The 21,837-nt window shown below is 43.1% G+C and overlaps 1 protein-coding gene across 1 annotated transcript in view; it reads left to right on the top strand.

Moving 5' to 3' along the window:
* The window catches only part of HSF5 (heat shock transcription factor 5), a 50,909-nt gene extending 40,799 nt beyond the window's left edge, over positions 1-10,110 (top strand). The window contains exons 4-5 of the mRNA XM_089657943.1: positions 7,853-8,221; positions 10,093-10,110. Coding sequence (XP_089514069.1) covers positions 7,853-8,221; positions 10,093-10,110 — 387 coding nt within the window. The remainder of the gene's footprint in view (positions 1-7,852; positions 8,222-10,092) is intronic.
* The last annotated feature ends 11,727 nt before the right edge of the window (positions 10,111-21,837 follow it).

Below are 21,837 nucleotides of genomic sequence, written 5' to 3'. Positions count from 1 at the left end.
AGACCCCTTCCCGGATCGAAGGTCTAAGCCACCGGAGGCAGTAGACGTGGATGGGGAGGAGGAATTTGAAGTTGAAGCTATCTTAGATTGCAGGAAGAGGGGAGGCCAAACTCAGTTTCTGGTTAAATGGAAAGGATATGGGGCGGAGGAGAATTCATGGGAGCCGGCCCAAAATGTGCACGCCCCAAGGCTTGTGCGGGAATTTTTTCGGAACCAGCCGTTGAGTAGGGGTCGGTTGGGCATCCGGAGGTTGCCCGTGGGGGGGGGCAATGTCAGGGATCCCGGGTCCTCGGCGGCGTGCGCATGCGCAGACCGCCGATCGGTCCCAGCCGGCGAGCGCAGAATCCTCGGCGATCGCGGCGGCCGCGCATGCGCAGTAGCGATCGCGACCGCACCAATGGGAGAGCAGGGCGCCCTATTTAAAGCTGCCTGTGCATCTCCAAGTTGCCGCAAGGTCTCGTTCCTGTTCCTGTAAGTACGCTTCTTGTTGCCAAACTCTGCCTGTCCTGTTTATGCTGACCTTCTCCTGCTCTGACCCTGGCTCGTCCCTGACCATCCTTCTGCCTGACCTCCTGCACCGCGCTGCCCGCTACCTGCTGAACCTGGCTTGTGACCCCGACCATTCTCCGCTTACTCCCCCGTACCACGCTGCCCGCACAATACCGACCCGGCTAGTCTGACCTTGCCTACTCCTGATAGCTGCCCATCCATCCCGCTCGGATCAGGATCTGTCATCCCATCCATCCCGCTCGGATCGGGATCTGTCATCCCCTTCACAGCAGGCTCTACCCGGGCACATACCCTCAGCGGGACCCCTCTGCCACCGCCGGGGGTGCCCAGGGACGCGACCTGGTTTCACTCTTGCACCAAGTCCATCCCCACCATCAGGGGCCCTGGTGAAAAGGCAGACTGGGACTTAGACTCCGCGTCCTGGGAGACCCCGTGCCGTGGACCACTAGAGATCCCGTTGGGCGGAGCCTGACACCCTCCAAAGGTTTTCTATGGGGTTGAGATCTGGAGACTGGCTAGGCCACTCCAGGACCTTGAAATGCTTCTTACGAAGCCACTCCTTCATTGCCTGGGCCGGTATGTTTGGGATCATTGTCATGTTGGAAGACCCAGCCACGTTTCATCTTCAATGCCCTTGCTGATGGAAGGAGGTTTGCACTCAAAATCTCATGATACATGGCCCCATTCATTCTGTCCTGTACATGGATCAGTTGTCCTGGTCCCTTTGCGGAGAAAAAGCCCCAAAGCATGATGTTGCCACCCCCATGCTTCACAGTAGGTATGGTGTTCTTTGGATGCAACTCAGCATTCTCTCTCCTCCAAACACGGCGAGTTGTGTTTCTACCAAACAGTTCTATTTTGGTTTCATCTGACCATATGACATTCTCCCAATCCTCTTCTGGATCATCCAAATGCTCTCTAGCAAACTTCAGATGGGACCGGACATGTACTGGCTTAAGCAGGGGGACACGTCTGGCACTGCAGGATCTGAGTCCCTGGCGGCGTAGTGTGTTACTGACGGTATCCTTTGTTACGTTGGTCCCAGCTCTGTGCAGGTCATTCATTAGGTCCCCCCCGTGTGGTCCTGGGATTTTTTCTTACCGTTCTTGTGATCATTTTGACCCCACAGGGTGAGATCTTAGGTGGAGCCCCAGATTGAGGGAGATTATCAGTGGTCTTGTATGTCTTCCATTTTCTAATTATTGCTCCCATAGTTGATTTGTTCACACCAAGCTGCTTGCCTATTGCAGATTCAGTCTTCCCAGCCTGGTGCAGGTCTACAATTTTGTTTCTGGTGTCCGACAGCTCTTTGGTCTTCACCATAGTGGAGTTTGGAGTGTGACTGTTTGAGGTTGTGGACAGGTGTCTTTTTTACTGATAACAAGTTCAAACAGGTGCCATTGATACAGGTAATGAGTGCAGGACAGAGGAGCCTCTTAAAGAAGAAGGTACGGGTCTGTGAGAGCCAGAAATCTTGCTTGTTTGTAGGTGACCAAATACTTATTTTCCACCATAATTTGCAAATAAATTATTTCCAAATCAGCCAATGTGATTGTCTGGATTTATTTTCTCATTTTGTCTCTCATAGTTGAGGTCTACCTATGATGCCAATTAAAGGCCTCTCTCATCTTTTTAAGTGGGATAACTTGCACAATTGGTGGCTGACTAAATACTTTTTTGCCCCACTGTAAATACAATAAAACTATAAAAAGAAATCTTATTCATGAATACTATTGCTCTGTGTGATTCAAATAGGTGCCTTTTGAGGAGAGCAGGAAAAGAAGCACCTTGGGAGGAAATTAGAATATCAATGTTTAAATGCTCAAAATAATATTTCCACACTTAGGAGATCTGTCTGTTTGTAAATGTAACATTTTTAAGACAATATTATCATTACATAAATAACAAAAGATAACGCATTCATGTGAGGATTTAAGTTCACATTTTAGTAATGTAGTTTTGGATACAAACAGGAACAGTTATAAACTCTGTTGGGTTTTTTTCTTGTCTTAGACCTAGTTGGGGAGAGCTTCCCTCATTTCCTTTCCTGGAAACAAGGTTGTCAACAAAAAGTGAGGGAAATTCACCAACAACGACAAAGACAGCAATATAAAGCTATGGGGGGTTCTAGCCTTGTCCTATTTCTCGTTTTATTGCTGTCTTTATTGAAGATCTCTCTTGCTTCCTTTCCAAGTGACCCATCAACAGGACGGGGTGTAAGGGGAAATGTCCACAATGGGATGATAGAGAGCAGTAAAAACTGGCATATGGTTCTAAGAGTTCACACAAAAATTGTCTGGAAATACTCTATAATACAGTACGCCTCTTACTGGAAAAACATAGGAATATCTGTGGAAAATAAGCCCAACGGTAAAAGTTCTCCTTTAGGTTTTCATTTTATCATCATACACAGTACACATGTTGTTTATTAATGATCACATTATTTTCCCATCACACAGGGACCACCAATGCAGGCACCCTTCGATGTGGATTACTTCCATCCAGATATACCACACCAGGGCCAGATATAGCCTGTTGGATGTGGGGGTGCAGTATAAAATGGGGGGGCAGAGGATGTGAGGTCATCAGGGCAGTGTATTGGAGTCAGTAGGACAGTGTACAGTGGTCAACAGAGCAGAGAATAGGGTCAGCAGTGTTTAGGACACAGAGAGTACAGAGATTATTAGTTTGTAGGGCAGTGTACAGTGAGTTATCAAGGCAGTGTATGAGGTTAACAGGACAGTGGACAGAGGTCAGCAGGGCAGTGGACAGGGGGTCAACAGAGCAGAAGAGAGGTCGGCAGTGGAGTGCACAAGAGGGCAGTGTACAGTTGGTCAGCAGGGCAGGGGATAGGGGTCAGCAGGGCAGAGAGCAGGGGTCAACAGAGAAGATGACAAGGATCAGCAGGATGGAGAACTAGTGTTATCAAGGCAGAAGACGGGTCAGCAGGGTGAAAGAGGGACAGCAGGTCAGAGGACAGTGGTCAGAAGGGTACTGTACAGGGGTCAGCAGGACGGAGGACAAGGGTCAGCAGGCCAGTGTACAGGAGTCAGCAGAGCAGGGTACAGGGGGGCAGCAGGGTAGAGGATGGGGTCAGTGTACAGGGGTCAGCAGAGAAGATGACTGGGTTTACTAGTGGCAGATCACTCCTTCTCCCATCCCCCCACTGCATATAACCTGGGCACCCTGACCAATCTCTTCCTCCCCACACAGGACACAGCTCAGGTTGGATTCCCTTACAAACATAGCCCTGATCTGCACAGTTTGTAGCTGGCTACTGGAGCTGTGCTGCCATTCAGATCTGGGAATTTCACAGGTCAAAACTGCAACATAGCAGCCAGCTATACACTATGCAGATTGTGTCTGTAAGGAAATTCTATCTAAGCTATGTACTGTGTGTGGGGGGGGGGAGGGGGGAATCTGTTGTGTGCCCTGTGTGCAGCACGGGCAGTGCTGGGACAAGGTCATCTAGCACCTAGGCTGAAGGTGACAAACTGCACCCCTGAAGTGTAAGCATCCTGTCTCAGCATAAATCCCTCCCCATCAATTAAAAAAGGAAAAAAAGACTGCACTAATTAGCACACTCACCATAAGCATAAATTCCATCTGCAATCTACATTTCTTTCACCCAAAAATGCAAAAATTCCACCTCCTCCTAGGTTCAAATCCACCCTCCCAGTACAAATCTTTGCCCTCCGATCCCACCTTCCAGCTCAAATTCCACACCAATTCCCCCCTCCTAGCACAAATCTCTGTCACCCCCCCAAAAAGTCACCCCTCCTAGCACACATTCTCTTTCTTCTCAAATTTCCCATCCTAGCACAAATTCTCCCCCCAAAATCCCCCCTACTATCATAAATCCCCCCAAATTTCCCCTCCTTGCACAACCCCCTCTCCCAGTCACCCTATTAGCCTAAATTTCCCTACACCCTCCTGGTACAAAATCCCCCTCAATCCCCCCTCACAGCACAAATCCTCTCCCATCAATCCCTCCCACTGGCACAACCCCTCCAAATTACCCTTCCCAGGACAAAACCTCCCTCCCTACCCCTATCCCCCCCCCCCGGCACAAATCCCCACAATCCCCCCCTTAGTACAAACCCCCCAGCACAAAAATTCCTCACAATCCCCACTTCTGGCTCAATTCTCACCAAACTCCCTCCTAGCACATATCATCTCTCCCCCCCTTTTATCCCAAATTCCCCCACCCCCCTTTTTGCACAGCCCCCCAAGCCCCAATTTCACTCAAAACAAACTCCCCCAATTCCTCCTCCTAGCACAACCCCCTACAAATTACCCTTCCTAGGACAAATCCTCCCTCCCTACCCAAATCCTCCCTCCTAGCACAAGTCCCTCTCCCCCCAATCCCTCCTCTTACTACAACCTCCCAGCACAATCATTTCCACCAATCCTCCCTCCTGGCTTAATTCCCCCCCAAACCCTCCTCCTAGCACATATCATCCTTCACCCATTCCTCCTCCTAGCACATATCATCCCTCCCCCATTCCTCCTCCTAGCACATATCATCCCTCTCCTATTCCTCCTCCTAGCACATATCATCCCTCCCCCATTCTTCCTCCTAGTACATATCACCCCTCCCCCATTCCTTCTCCTAGCACATATCATCCCTCCCCCATTCCTCCTCCTAGTACATACCATCCTTCCCCCATTCCTCCTCTTAGCACATATCATCCCTCCCCCACTCTTCCTCCTAGCACATACCAAACTTCCCCCATTCCTCCTCCTAGCACAAATCATCCCTCCCCCATTCCTCCTCCTAGCACATATCATCCCTCCCCCATTCCTCCTCTTAGCACATACCAGGCTTCCCCCATTCCTCCTCTTAGCACATATCATCCCTCCCCCATTCCTCCTCCTAGCACATACCATCCTTCCCCCATTCCTCCTCTTAGCACATATCATCCCTCCCCCATTCCTCCTCCTAGTACATACCATCCTTCCCCCCTTCCTCCTCTTAGCACATATCATCCCTCCCCCATTCCTCCTCCTAGCACATACCATCCTTCCCCCATTCCTCCTCTTAGCACATATCATCCCTCCCCCATTCCTCCTCCTAGCACATATCATCCCTCCCCCATTCCTCCTCCTAGCACGTATCATCCCTCTCCTATTCCTCCTCCTAGCACATATCATCCCTCCCCCATTCTTTCTCCTAGTACATATCATCCCTCCCCCATTCCTCCTCCTAGCACATACCATCCTTCTCCCATTCCTCCTCTTAGCACACATTCCCAAATCCCTGCAACTTCCCCTTCCTAGCACAAATTTAAACCCTTCATTATACTTCCCAGCACAAATAGCCCCCCCCCAGGGGCGGACTGACCATTTGGAAACTCGGGCACTGCCCGAAGGCCCGGGGTCAGTAGGGGGCCCAATGAGATGCCCCTGGTACCTTTTTAATAGGCTTTTTTGAGTTTGGGCAAGGACACAGGGGCCCCATGATCCCCTATTGCCCGGGGGCCCCATGAGTTGTCAGTCTGCCCTTGCCCCCCCCCTACAAATAACTGTTCTGTCCCCCTCCGCTTTTATTGTATATCATTCCCCCACATTGTGTGCTATTTGCCTGTAATATCACCCCCCACCTTATGGGAGGGAAACCGCTACAGAGCTAGGAGCAGGTATGTGCTATGCTGTGCTTTTCCCTCCTGGACACTCTTCTGTCAGACTGCACACGGTGTTTGACCACCTGCTCCCTACTCACGTATTCTGCTGCCGGGTGATGAGTAGCCCTTGGAGGACATAGGGAGTAGGTAATCAAAGTACATGTGGAGCCTAATGGAAGAGCGATCCTGTGTTATCTGACGCATAAAAGAATGCTGTATTGATAGGAGGGGAAAGCACAGCACCTGCTACAGCCTCTCTTCTCTCTGCCACTTCTCCTTTTTTGCCTTTCACCGCTTCAGGCTGCCCTCCCCTTGTAGGCTTGTACCAGCGCTGAGTGCAGGGCTAGAGGGAAGTACCCAGGCAAAACATCCACTGGGTGGCTGGCCTGGGGGGCAAAACAGAAATCTGGGGGGGCGTAGCCCACCCCAGCACCCTCCTAGATCCGGCTATGTACCACATACTAACTCCAGTGATTTCAGAAGAGACCAGGTGAATTTGGATAAAGCTGCCTGGGTTGCAGATGACCTGAGGGCTTCACACCAGCTAGAAATGGCTCAACTAGATGTTCAAGAAAATCACAAAGAGCCATTATCATCCTCAAATTATGGTCATGTACCAGAGCCCTTTGAATATAGTCAAGCACAACAGTTGGAATGCTTATTTCCTGTAAATATGAACATCAACTGTGCTGCAAGATCATACCAGGCTGCTCCTCTCTTGTATCAGTACCACTGAGATAAGTGGCCGACTCTCTCTTGTTATTTTACATAGAATCGTGTATACTGTAACATGGGGGTTCTTAGTTGGATAAATGTTTTCTGCTCAGAACCTAAATGCCTCAGATTTCTGGCCAGATGACTTTGGCTGTTTAACTTCCTAGCTCCAATCTCTATCTCAAACCAGAGGTCTCTACTCAGTTGGAGTAGACAGTGGTAGTCAATGGGAGTAAAAACAATTGCATAGAGCCTGTGGTCAGTTGCAGCTTTATTCCTCCCCTATGGGAGGAATAGTACTCTTTCGTTGATATTAGAGGGAGAAATTATGGCCCAATGGTGTCAGTGGGAGAAATCGGGCAACAGTCCTGCTTGGAAGCCTCCTCTGACCAGCAGCTTTCAGCCAATAAGCTGCACCGCTCTCAGAATACAGTAGCACAGCATGACAAGGTGGGGTGTCCTGCATTTACTTCACTTGTGAGGATGCAGGAATCAGGATTTTCTTTCATTCAGCCCACTGGTTGAATGAAAAAAACTAACTTTGGGTACCCAGCTTTAGACCTAGTTGGGGAGAACTTCCCTCGCTTCCTTTCTTGGAAACAAGGTTGTCAACATTAAAAAGAAATGAAGGAAATTCACAAACTACAACATAGACAGCAATATAACACTATAGGGAATTCTAGCCTTTTCCTATTTCACAAAAAAAGAGCTTTATTGCTGTCTTTATTGAATATCTCCCCCACTTCCTTTCCAAGTGACCCATCAGCAGGATAGGATGTAAGGGGAAATATCCACAGAGAGCAGTAAAAACTTACAAATGGCTCCCAAGAGTTCTCCACTCCAAAGATAAAAAACATTTGGCTGGAAATACTCAATAATAAATTAAGCCTCATATTGGAAAAAATAGAAATACCTGTAGTTCTCCTTCAGGTTTTCATTTTATTATCATACATAGAAAACATATGTTGTTACTTAATTATCACAATATTATCCCCATCTCACAGAGACCACCAATTCAGGCACCTTTCCCTGTGGAGGGCTTCCATCCATATTTACCACTTGCTAACTATGATGATTTCAGGAAAGACCAGGTGAACTTGGATACAGCTGTTCAGGTTGGAGATGACCTGCAGGTTTCACCCCAGCTAGAAACAGCTCAACTAGATGTTCAAGAAAAACACAAAGAGCCATTATCATCATTAAATCATAGTCATGTTCCAGAGACCTTTGAACATAGTCCAACACCGCAATTGGAATGCTTACAGCCTGCAGATATAAACATCACCAACTGTGCTGTGAGATCATACCAGGCTGCTCCTTTCGTGCATACACAGGCATCAGATGGTACATGTCCTTCAAGTAGTACCACTGAGGTAAGTGGCAGGCTCTCCCGTTATTTTATATGGAATTGTATGTACCATAACATGGGGCTCCTTAGTTGGGCATATGTTTACTGCTCAGGACCTTAGTGCCTCAAATCCCTTGCCAGATGACTTTAGCTGTTTCTGCTTAGTTTCCTAGCTCTACTATCTTAAACCAGGGGTCTCCAGACTTTCTAAACAGAGGGCCAATTTACTGTCCTTTACACGTTAGGGGGGCTAGACTGTGGGAGTAGAAATTACCACAGCATCAGTGGGATTAAAAAAAATTACATTGAGCCTGTGGTCCAAAGGAGGATTAGTGCCCCATAATTAGTGTTAGGGGGAGTAATAGTGCCCCATCCTTGATAGCAGATGTCCAATTGTTTATAGACTGTGCACTTTACAAGTGCAGTTGCAGTCTGCAAGGGCATTTGCTCCAGATGACTTGCTTTGGGTCCATCCATATCTATAAATGGTCATTCTGTGGCTACTGATATTTACAGTAAATAAAAAACATTTTTGTTGAATCCTTTGGCTGTAAATTTTTAACAATGCTTGTTTACTTTCCCCTATTATTGAGACATTTGCTACATCCTGAGATCATCCACTGAGTTGAGATCACAAGCACACGTTCTCTCTTGCAAATGTGCTCAAGGATGTACCATCTAGCATGATCTTGTTAGCAAAGGAGAAGGAACAGAATTACACTCACCCCAGCTTTTGTGCAGAGGCAATGACAGCTAAAGCTTTTGAGTTACAGTATCTTTTTAAGACTAAGTGTATTTTCCCCCAGCAAAACTGTATATCTTTGTATATCCCTGGTTTCTATTATTATTGCTGTCCTAGCATTGTCCTGGCTGCAGGTATTCTCCCTTTACTTCTTGGTCTCACAGGAACCATTAACTCCTGCTGCTGTCATCAAATCCTGTGAGGAGGGAGTAGGTGGAGCATGGCCGAGCTGTGTTGTGTGTGTCTATGGATGCACATAGCCCTGCTTGGGAGCATGCCCGCATGGCTGCCCCCATAGCACCTGCAGGAAAAAGATGCGGATGGCACCAGCAGAGGACCGCTAAAATATCGTTGCACAGAACAGATAAGTATAAACCTCTTATTTTTTATTTTAATAAGAAAAAAAGATAAGCTTTAATATCACTTTAACCCCAGTAGGAAAAAAATTATAGCCACATTTACCTAGTTCTGTATCAGTGTGGACACTGTAATTATGCAATTTAACAAACAAGGAGCAAAGGGACTCAACTTGCAGTATGTATCTTGAATTCAAAAAGGCTCCAACAAAGATAGTACAGGTTATACACACTACTAGAAAGCATAAACATCCAGTTGAGTCATGGAACTATTGCTACATTATTGATAGATGTCATCCTACAATAAAAAAAAGTCTAGGGGTAATACCAAAGAAACCAATATTAATGATTTGTTGTTAGCTTTCTGAAAATGAACCGCACAGTAAAGGGATTACTGGATCCAGCAGCTGACACACAGGAGATGAGCTACAGGTCCCAGTAAGCAACACACAGTGAATACATCTACAAGTTCCATTACAAGCTTCAACAAACAGCATACAACTGAGCTCAGACCAGTCATGAACAATGGTCACTTGCCAGATGCCCCATTCCTTCTTTGGCCCACCGTATAGAGAGAGGACCTTGAACAGCTGTGTGTCAATTACCAGCACATCCCTTTCACAGATTTTGCAAGCATTTATGGGGGGACTAGGAGGCACAAACATATCCTACAACTGTGCAACAAGCTGGAATTCTTGTGGCATGGAATCGTTTCCCAATTTATAACTGGAATGGACAACCAGCACGTCATGTACATGAGATAATATCATAAACAGTTTTGTTGCTTTTTATCCACAGACCACACCCTTGCAGTAGAAGAACTCTGAGGACCATCAAGTTTCCTAAAGAAAGAAGAGGGATGTGATGTTGGAGTATTCATTCACTGAACTAGTCATATTTTAACGAGAATGGCAAATTGTAGACATAAATGAAGTCTAACATATTCACTGCTTAATAGTTAGTTTCATTTGTATTGCTATTGAAACCAAGTGCACAAGGGCAGACTGTCAGTAAGACATAATAAAATACCTTTTTGTGTAAAATTCAAATACAATTAAAATTAAAATAATTCAAAATAATTCAAAATTATCACCAAATATAATCATAAAATGTCCAATTCAAATGTGTCCAACAAAATGTGTCCAACAAAATCCAAAAGTCCAAATTCCAAACTTCCATCCAGTATTTGAATTTTACACAAAAAGGTATTTTATTATACTGTACTTTCTAGGGAGAAAGTGTGACTTTTTGGTGGGATTTAGGAGGTCATGTATTTATTTATTTTATTGTCAGTAAGACATATTGCTTCTCGTTTCCTGGTAAGATTTGCACCTGTCACCAAGACAGGGAATGGGGGGAAATCTTCCCAATGGGGAGATAGCATTAGCAACCTGACAGAGGTTTCCTACTTTACACAAAACCAAAGTTTTGCCTGGAACGCTACAATAAGAATAATTCTACTAAGCACCATTTTAACCATAATAAAATAAAGTGTTACTAAACCCACAACAATAAAATCAGACTGTATATGCAGTAAAGCATACTTGTTATGCTCACTGTAGGACCTAAGGGGTTACTCTTCTGCATTGTGTAAAAATTCAGTTTGATCCTGAATTTTTTATCATCCCCTTCTTCCAGTGCCCTCCTCTTATCTCCTGATAAGACATATGGCGTGGAGGCACTCTGCACATGCTCAGTTTGGTGTGTTTTTTGAGAGCTGTTTTTTTTTTCTTGGGAGAGTGCATGTGATTAGCACAGGGCCAATCAGCACTGTCCAGACAGAGGTCAGGGGTCCTGCATTCTCCTAGAGCAAAATGAAAACTCCTACAAGCTTTAACATGTGCTCTGCTGAACACTGATAGAGGTCACAAGACTGCTCTAATGCTCTAACTGCTGATGAGAAAAGGTATTTAGCAGTTTATATTTACTAAAATAATTGCATTTCCATGTTTTGTGTACTGTGGGAGACTGGATATAGTGAATGCAGGGTCCTGGGTTTAGTAAGTAAGTAGTAACACCAAAGCCATTTTAGAAACACATTTTTTCTCTAAATCTTTAAACTCCTATACATAGGCAAATCAAGCTGCTTGTGAATTCCTGTGGGAAGCCCAGTCCGTAGAAATTTGGCTATACATAGTAATGACCAAAATTTTATAGATATGGACATTCCAGGCAGGTGCCATCAAGCTGTATCACTCAAAGGCCAGTGGATGAGAGGATCAGGAGGAAAGTAATGTATATGCTGGTTGTTGATAAGGAGAACTACAGTAAATTTTGCCTGCACATAATTTGAACATAAAGGGTCATCTGTATATTTTATGTTGTCCATATGCCATGTAGGGTAAGTTCACATGAGCTTCAAAATGTAGTGCTTGCCACATGTTTTCATTGCCTTTCAAGTGTCTTCTAAGCTGACGGGTTTGAAAGGGTGTTCTGAGCTCAGTACACATTTCTAGATTTGCATTGTGTCATATAGCTGTAATCCAGACTGTGTTTTAGCAGTTGGGCTTTGCCTTTCCATTGATTTCATGCCATGAGAGCATTCTCAGTGCAGGACATATGGGGCTTGCATAACCTGGCACTGGATGAGCTTCTGCATCCAGCACCCATGTGAACTTTCTCTCATCAGCAGTCCTCTGTTTTTGCACAACACATTGTAGAAGCTAACAACTCCAGACATCTCATGTGTTCTGAAATACAGCATCCTCAGCAATCTTTCAGAAAACAAAATGAGATATTAAAATTGTGAATGTTTGAAATGACATTTGTATGTGTCCTTTACCCTTCTGCTCTATTTGGAGCTATGGTAGTTAATTCTGGCAGTTTTGTCCAAATTTGTAATGATACATTCTAGCTGCTTGAGCTATCTGGATCCTAAGAAAAAATGTCCTCTGAATAAGGCTTTATTAGAACAAATAGGAACACCATCAACACAGTTCCTGGCTACTAATGACCACTGCATTAGCTATGGTGCAAGTCAACTCACTTTAAACTGGTATTTTCAAAATAGATAGTGCCGCGCTCCCATGTACCAATATGTATATCTTATACTTTCAAAGTGCTAATGAATAGCTTTCAAGATACTGCATGTATCAAACAATTATTACTAGTGACTCAAAACATCATTGTGAATATTAATCTTCATGCAAGTGACATTAATAACTGATAATCCTAAGGTGATAGTGCCTATTAAAGTACAGTGATATACAAATCAGAAATACTCCTCTATTCTACTGTGATCCTTATATTTATATTGTGCAAACACATATATATTATGTGCACGTGCTTATGATATATTCAATAAAAAAAAAAAAAAAAAAAAAAAAAAAAAGTCTTTCAAAATAAATGTGCAGGTGGATTCTTGGTTCCCTCTCGCCGAGTGCTTAATGGTCTCCCTATGTGCTCACCTCTATATTTGCCTGAATGAATCCAGGCAAATACACTTTTTATCCTTCCAGGATAGATGGGATGGAATGATGCTCTTGAATTATCTCAGAAGGTGGATGTGGATTTATATTTGTTCTCCTGTAGCTGCTCATGAGTGGGTATACTGACCATCTCTCTGAGGATCTCCCAAATCCCCTCCTGGGGCTGTTTCCTTTTCCAGTCCTCCTTATATCAGCTCAAAGGGTGTTGTTCAATTGAGAAAGGAAGACAAACAGACCATAGTGTCTTATCCTTGTGCAAAAAGGGGGTTTATTGCTGCCAGTTGCACAGTAGTATACAATTGTAGTCCAGCATAAATGTGCTCTGCCTCTGTTCCTGCAGTGCTGTCTACCTGTGTCTGTATTCAGATCACCGAGCCTCTCCAGTGCAATGTCGTGATGTCAGAGCCCCTCCCCTACGCGTATCGTCACAGGGTCACGTGACTTCATCATTCCCCCTGATGAAGTCACGTGACCCTGTGACGATACGCGTAGGGGAGGGGCTCTGACGTCACGACATTGCACTGGAGAGGCTCGGTGATCTGAATACAGACACAGGTAGACAGCACTGCAGGAACAGAGGCAGAGCACATTTATGCTGGACTACAATTGTATACTACTGTGCAACTGGCAGCAATAAACCCCCTTTTTGCACAAGGATAAGACACTATGGTCTGTTTGTCTTCCTTTCTCAATTGAACAACACCCTTTGAGCTGATATAAGGAGGACTGGAAAAGGAAACAGCCCCAGGAGGGGATTTGGGAGATCCTCAGAGAGATGGTCAGTATACCCACTCATGAGCAGCTACAGGAGAACAAATATAAATCCACATCCACCTTCTGAGATAATTCAAGAGCATCATTCCATCCCATCTATCCTGGAAGGATAAAAAGTGTATTTGCCTGGATTCATTCAGGCAAATATAGAGGTGAGCACATAGGGAGACCATTAAGCACTCGGCGAGAGGGAACCAAGAATCCACCTGCACATTTATTTTGAAAGACTTTTTTTTTTTTTTTTTTTTTTTTTTTTTTATTGAATATATCATAAGCACGTGCACATAATATATATGTGTTTGCACAATATAAATATAAGGATCACAGTAGAATAGAGGAGTATTTCTGATTTGTATATCACTGTACTTTAATAGGCACTATCACCTTAGGATTATCAGTTATTAATGTCACTTGCATGAAGATTAATATTCACAATGATGTTTTGAGTCACTAGTAATAATTGTTTGATACATGCAGTATCTTGAAAGCTATTCATTAGCACTTTGAAAGTATAAGATATACATATTGGTACATGGGAGCGCGGCACTATCTATTTTGAAAATATTATATATACACTAGCATATGAGTCAGTGCAAGTGCCAGCGAACCTCACGTGAGAAATAAGGACATCTAAAGTCACATATTGAACACCTCATTTCATAATAGCTCACAAGCATTCACCATTTATATTTATTCACTTTAAACTGGTACTAAACCCAGGATCCTGCATTCACTATATCTGGTCTCCCACAGTACACAGAACATGGAAGTGCAATTATTTTAGTAAATATAAACTGCTAAATACCTTTTCTCATCAGACGTTAGAGCAGTCTTGTGGCTTCTATCAGTGTTCAGCCAAGCACTACTAGCTTGTAGGAGGAGTTTTCATTCTGGTCTAGGAGGATGCAAAACCCCTGACCTCTGTCTGACCAGTGCTGATTGGCCCTGTCCTGATCACATGCACTCTCCCAAGAGAAAAAAACACCTCTCTAGCAATACACACCAAAATAAGCAAGTGCAAAATGTCTATGGTTCAGTCTGTCTTATCAGGAGATAAGAGGTGGTCCCTTGAAAAAGGGGAGGAACAGAGAAGAAAGGATCAAATGGCCTTTTTACACAATGCAGAGGATTAACCCCTTAGGCTCCACAGTGAGTATAACAAGCATGCTTTACTGCATATACAGATTGATTTTACTGTTGTGGGTTTAGTAACACCTCCTGTGCTGCATAGAAGCTTTATGCCACAAGTGAGAAGTTGACATGTACCATATCCAATGAAGTGGATGTTAGTGCCAGGAAACTCCTTGAAGGTATTTTTAACTATATTTATAAAGCATTACTTTGGATACAGTACCGTTGCCTCAGAGCATATATTTAATCCACAGCATGAAAAAAGGAACATTTTGGCCATGATTCTTAAATGCACATAAAAATTGTTTCCTTATGATCCAGATGTCTTTAAACACTGGGACAATACACATAGGATTCTTCAGATAAAGCTCTCTGTTTCCTTTCTTCTGTCATGTTTTACTTCAAGGATCTTTTGAGGATTTTTTCAGAAGCGACCTGCTGGAGAAGCATATTTTACATTTCTTTAGAGCAAGGTGATTTGGGCAGTATAAGGATAAAGAAAACTTTTTGATCTTTTTTCTTTCAAAATTGAAATATCAAGCCTTTTTTATACAAGAAGGGATAATTCAAAAAAATGCTCAACAGCAGCCAGAGCATTAAAAACATCTGTTGATGGGAAAAGAGTTTTATACATGTTGGCCAAAATAATATTAGGTAGTTTTGGTAAAAATGAACGTACACAAAGGAAGTGATTTAGTTCAAGGTCATATTTGCATGTTGAACTGTTGCAGTTTTCTCAAAGTTGGACTCCTTACTGATAAAAAACAGTATTTAATCTAATAACAGGAAACAAAAACATTTTTACAGATAGTAAAAGATCCTAAATTTCTATTGATATCAGTCTCCTGTACTTTCCTGTACAACCGCATTAAGACTGGGGTATGGAGGCCTAGGATCAGGATTAGCAGAGATAGCAAGTGCTCTGGACTCCTGTTCTGAAGGAGCTCATTGATCCTACCTAGCCATATCCACACTCTTCAGTGTCATTACTATGAGCAAATGTACAGATAAATTGCTCCTATCAGATGAGATAGGACATACTTTATTAGGGGGAGGAAGTAATTAAGTTGGGGGGGTTGGAAGGGCAAGTCCCGGCCATACTTTTCTACAAGTGTCTTGAATCTCAACACTGGTTGAAAGAAAACTTTGGACTGTTAGGCCTTGTCCACACCAGTGTGAAGAGATGTGAGTTTTTCTGCATGCGTCCTGCGAGGGCACAGTGAAAACAATTGTTCTCTATGTGCCCTGTTCACACCACAACACTAGTATCACATGTGGATTTTTTCTATGCAGGAATCTGCAACATGTATAAAACTTCAAGTGAAACCTGCATGTCGGTTTCCATCAGTTTTTCTGCATGTATGGTGTGAACGAGGCTTTAGGAGACTTTATATATGTGTTTAGTTGTTTATAATTGTTTCATTTTCTGTTTTAAAAAAATTGTTTAAACTTCCCTGTCGTGAGATTTTCCCATATCAGTTAAAAGATTGTGCCACCACAAATAAGCAGTTTTAAGGGTCCAAATAAACAGCTTCGTTTTTTGCTGACACGTCATTGGCCTTGGATACTCATGGAAATCAGTGTGAATTAGCATAGCAAGAGGAAGAGATAACAGAATGAGACCCCTTTGAAACTAAGATTTACAATATTGCAGTGGATTTCTCAGAGAATTCCATTGTCATTCTTGTGATTTAGCTGTCTTTAGCTACTGTAGGTCAGCCTGGGCACTGGGTCCTATTCATGAAACCTCCCTTAAAGCCTGACAATTGGGTGAGATTGATTTTAGTACAGACAAGATTTTAATGTTAATCTGCAGTGTGTCAGTTAATTCTGCTATATAAAATATATAAGGCATGTGTTTATTAAAGTTATTTTACCCAGCATTTAAAAGAGTATGATAAGAGTATGATTTGCACCCACATGCATTTTAACATTGACTTAAAATATTTAATTTTTTGGGAGTAGTAAAACTGGACTTTTTATAGCAACCATGTATTTTTTTTAATTGAATCTATAGTCATTGTTAAATTCAGTTTGAGCTTGATATTATCAACAGAGTCTGGTATAACTTCTTTCATAAAAAGTAAACTTGATCAACGTCAGATAAGGCATCAGATAAACACGCAAAGCACAGTGCAAGAAAACAATCAACTTTTAAGAAAGATGTCTGTGTTCACCCAAATGATAGTTAGATAGCCTTTACATTCTGACTGTATTTCAGAATACTTCTAATTTGACACAGTAAAAACAAACTGTGAACTACTGCTACTGCATAGATTAGCCTTAGGGCTCATGCACACGGGGCATCTGGAAAACTCTTCTGAACGATGGAAAGTGCTAAAAAATGTAGGTTAAAAAACGTCAGTTTAGCCGTGTTTATGCGCGTTTATGTAGATTTGCGTTTAGAAGCATTTTTAAAATATAACCTCAGGAGACCTTCCCAAATGCCCAGAATGCACTGAAAATGAGTAAAAATTAACTATTTCAGACATTTTGGGAGGAATAGAGAGAGCAGAAGCAGAGAGAGCAGTATGTGTTGAGGTGACCTGTCTTTTCTGCTTGTATTCACTATGGATCCCATCATGAGCATAATGCGGCACGTTCTACCATTTTTTCCTTCACGCGAAACCTGGAACTGATTGCGCTGGTGTACTAGGTCCATTTGAATACATGGAAAATGCCTTGCATGCATCTCTGATGATGAAAAAAGGCTCTGGACAGCATCTGGATATGGAAGTTAAAAACTTCTTCTAAACGCAAATGCTTATAAACGTGGTTAACCTCATTTACAAGCGATTGGTACGTTTTGAAATGCTGGTAAAATCTACTCCTGAACGCAAGTTTGGTGCGTTCAAAAAAACGACTGCAAACTCAACTGCCTGTAAACAACTGTAAACGACTATGTGTACATGGACACATAGGAAAACATTAGGGAGAGTTCAGGGGCTGCTGAAAAAAACGCTGAACAGCTCCTGAACGTCAGTTTAGGAGCTGCAGTATACATGAGTGTCACGGGTGCAAGATCCCCGCCACCAACATGCGACAATCTCATGACCGCGACCACCAATATGTCACGATCGCAGCATCAGACCCCAGACCTTCTCACCAAGCTCGTGACCAAAGGACTGGGCGATTCAGACCGCGATGTGACGTGCGTAACATTGCCACACCCAGCTGCACCCTACACAGCGATTTTCCAGCTAATGGTCAACCGATCGATGTGCCATCAGCCTGAGCGATTGTTACTGGGTCAAGTTAATTACACAACTAACCCTTCACTGCCACCACCCCTTTTTGTACAGAGAAAGGGGAAACTCTCTTTATCAAATATACACTGTAATGGTTGAAAAGTCATCTGTCCAATACGGTCACCGCAGGCCAATTGGGCAGAGGATTAAACAAACACAGTAGCATCTCTTTAGAGGCAGGAATTCGTAAATTGCAATTAAGCACTTTAGAAACAGTTTAACACTTTCAGAAAGAAAGATTTATTACTAAAAGAGTCAAACAGGTGCAATAAAATATTTACAGAAAAAGATGTAACTAAGATATATATATACACACAAAGAACCATAGCACAGCAGAGAGATAATAGGAAGGAAGTTAAAGGGTTAAGTTACTTGCCATTAAGCCTTTGATGTAAGCAGATCCAAGTTGCAGAGCAGAATGGTGCTTTGATCTCCCGCTGTTATGATGGAAAAAATGGGAGAAGTCTTCAACTTAACTTCTTAGGCCTGCTAGCCTGTGTTTTAAAGTCCCCCAGCAGGGGGGTGGCTCTGAGTAACTGACCAATACTCTGTTAAGGGAGGGATCATCGGGCGGACTCTGAATTAGAACCAACATCTTCATAATTCATAATATGAAACATAGGGGACAAACTGACTTGAGGAATGTTCATTTAATTCTGTCACCTACGCTGCTAGGTTTTATGAGGTTACAATCTCTTTTATTTCCTGGGAAAAGCTGCCTTATTGCTGTTACGAGGTGAGAGATTACACATGTTCTTGGGCAGCTAGGCTCTGTCTCTCTTGGGGGGCTTTGTAGCTCTGGGCCCCTTGCTGCACTACCTGCCAATGACACTATTAACTCACACACATCTGTCACTGTGCCTCTCAGGAAGGGAGGGGGAAGGAGAATGAGAAATGAGAGACACAATATATACTCCGTACCAAGATGGAGGTGCCTACAAAATGGTTGAACTGCGTACTTCACTGTGTTTTGCGCAGTTTTTGCGACAATGAGCTAAGTGGGCTAAGCCATAAAGGAAGTGGGAGTTTGATTAGTAGGACAGAAAATACATTGGAAAAGAAAAAAAAACATTAAATTTGCCTTCTTAAAGAATTTGAATTTCATCCTAAATTATCATAAATGTGAAGGCATGCCTAGGAAAGACTTATTTTTGCCCTTTTATGCAGCATAATTTATTTTGCGAGTATGACTGTATTGAATTGGAGTAAGAGGTGATAGGTCACCTAAAATCTGATAATCACTGTTTTGCCAACTTCCTAATTTCATGCTGATAACAAACATACACAGAGTATCAGAGCCTTTTTTGTAAAGGCTCCAGGTACACGGGATGTTTGGAAAACTCTTCTGAACGATGGAAACTGACTGCTGAAAAACGTAGGTTAAAAAACATCTGTTTAGCTGCGTTTGCATACCACGTTTATGCGTGTTTATGAGCGTTTGTGTTTACAAGCTTTTTTTAAGATAATCTGAGGAGACCTTCCAAAATGCCCAGAAAGCACTGAAAAACAGTAAAAAATTAACTATTTTAGACATTTTGAGAGAAATAGAGAGAGCAGAAGCAGAGAGAGCAGTATGTGTTGAAATTACCTGTTTTTTCTGGTTGTATTCACTATGGATCCCATCATGAGCATAATGCGGCATGTTCTACCATTTTTTCCTTCACACAAAACCTGGAAGTGACTGCACTGGTGTACCGGGTCCATTTGAACACATGCGTGCGTTTTCTGATGAAAAAAATCTGGACAGCATCTGGATATGGAACAGTTAAAAAATGCTTCTAAACGCAAACGCTTATAAACGTGGTTAACCGCATTTACAAGCATTTGAAATGCTGATAAAATTTACTTCTGAACGCAAGTTTGGTGCGTTCAAAAATACAACTGTATACGCAGCTGCCTGTAAACGACATAGTGTACATGGACACATAGGAAAACATTAGGGACATTAGAGTTCAGGGGCTGCTGAAAACAGTATACATGAACCCTTATTGTTCAGAGTGTTTTGTGAGCCCAGTTCAAAGCATCCTTCCTGCTGTATGATATATTTTTGAAGACTTTAGCACATTTTTTTGGTTGATTCTTCCCTTTCTTAAATTAATGTGATTTTTCTGATCATATGAGTTCTGAAACTAACAGGAGATGGAAGGTCTGTCTTCATTACTGCTACCTGATTTGTCTCAGTTGGAAAGGGAGCACCATCTTTATTTTGGCAATAGGAGTATTTCACAAAAAAATGAAGGTCCTATCGCAGATGATACCTGAAATTTGACAAACTTTTGTGCAGAATTTTTCATTTTTTTATTAGGTATTTTTAGAAAATCACAGTAGCTACAGATCAAAATGCAAAAATACTTTTTAATATTTGAACATAATATACTGTATATAAGTCAAGGTTTTCTCATAGGGTACTTCAAAAGGCAAACCAAAAAGTTACAGTCTACAAGTGTTCTAAAGATGTGGACTGGCTGCAGCAGCCGCTTTAAGTCTAGGTTCATACTTGTGCGGTGCAGGACACCGAATGTAACTCGCACAAATATTCCAGTGTAAAAACCAAGAATTGAAGAATCCAAGAAAGTAAATTATATAACAGTACGCTTGAAGGTGTGCAATCCAAACTTAGTGATCTTCTTAAATTCACCAGTGACACCCAACACCACTATATAAGCAATATGTGGGCTTACCAGACTGACCCCCTTGTACAGAGTGGTCAGTGAGCGCTTTGGTTAGTATGCCAGAACCCGAAACCTCCACATAAATACAGCCACTGGTAGTTCAAAATAAAACTCAGGTGGAGACCAATATACACTATATTGCCAAAAGTATTGTGCCAGCCCTCCAAATCATTGGATTCAGGTGTTCCAATCAACTCCATGGCCACAGGTGTATAAAATCAAGCACGTAGGCATGCAGACTGCTTCTACAAACATTTGTGAAAGAATGGGTCGCAAGTGGTAGGCCACGGAAAATGATAGAGCGGGGTCAGTGCATGCTGAAGAGCACAGTGCACAGAAGTCGCCAACCGTCTGCAGAGTCAATAGCTAAAGAACTCCAAAACTTCATGTGGCTTTCAGATTAGCACAACAACAGTGCATAGAGAGCTTCCTGGAATGGGGTTCCATGGCGGAGCAGCTGCATCCAAGCCTTACATCACCAAGTGCAATGCAAAGTTTCAGATGCAGTGGTGTAAAGCACACTGCCAGTGGACTCTAGAGCAGTGGAGGTGTGTTCTCTGGAGTGACCAAGGGAGAATGTCACCAGCACACCGAGGATCACCAATATGGGTCCAAAAGTTTTAATGAACAATCACATAGTTACAGCAAAGCAACGTTTCGGGGTCTTGCAGGACCCCTTTATAAGGCATGTCATCACAGTGAAGGGAACGCTTAAAGCATCAGGATACCAAGACATTTTGGAGAATTTCATGCTCCCAACTTTGTGGGAACAGTTTGGGGATGGCCCCTTTCTTTTCCAACATGACTGCGCACCACTGCACAAAGCAAGGTCCATAATGACATGGATGAGTGAGTTTGGGGTGGAGGAACTTGACTGGCCTCAACCCTATAGAACACCTTTGGGATGAATTAGAGCGGAGACTGCGAGACAAGCCTCCTTATCTGACATCAGTGCCTGACCTCACAAATGTGCTCCTGGAAGAAAGGGCAAACATTCCCATAGACACACTCCTAAACCCTGTGGACAGCCATCCCAGGAGAGTTGAAGCTGTTATAGCTGCAAAGGGTGAGCCAACTCAATATTGAACCCTACGGACTAAGACTGGGATGCCATTAAAATGTGTGTGTGTGTGTGTGTGTGTGTGTAAAAGCAGGCGTCCCATTACTTTTGGCAGTATAGTGTAGTTGCATATGAACAGAAAATACACCTCTCATAGTGTAGATGATTTTTTGGAGTATCCCACCTCATTCCCTCAACCCCATTCAAGTTCTCCAAAAATGAAAACAACA

This window comes from Staurois parvus, unplaced genomic scaffold (genome assembly GCF_062004578.1).
Source record: "Staurois parvus isolate SC_StPar_1 unplaced genomic scaffold, SC_StPar_1.0 ptg000029l, whole genome shotgun sequence".
In the NCBI taxonomy this organism is placed as follows: Eukaryota; Metazoa; Chordata; class Amphibia; order Anura; family Ranidae; genus Staurois; species Staurois parvus.
Note: the sequence above shows the minus strand (reverse complement) of the source record. Positions and strands in the feature narration are given on the sequence as shown.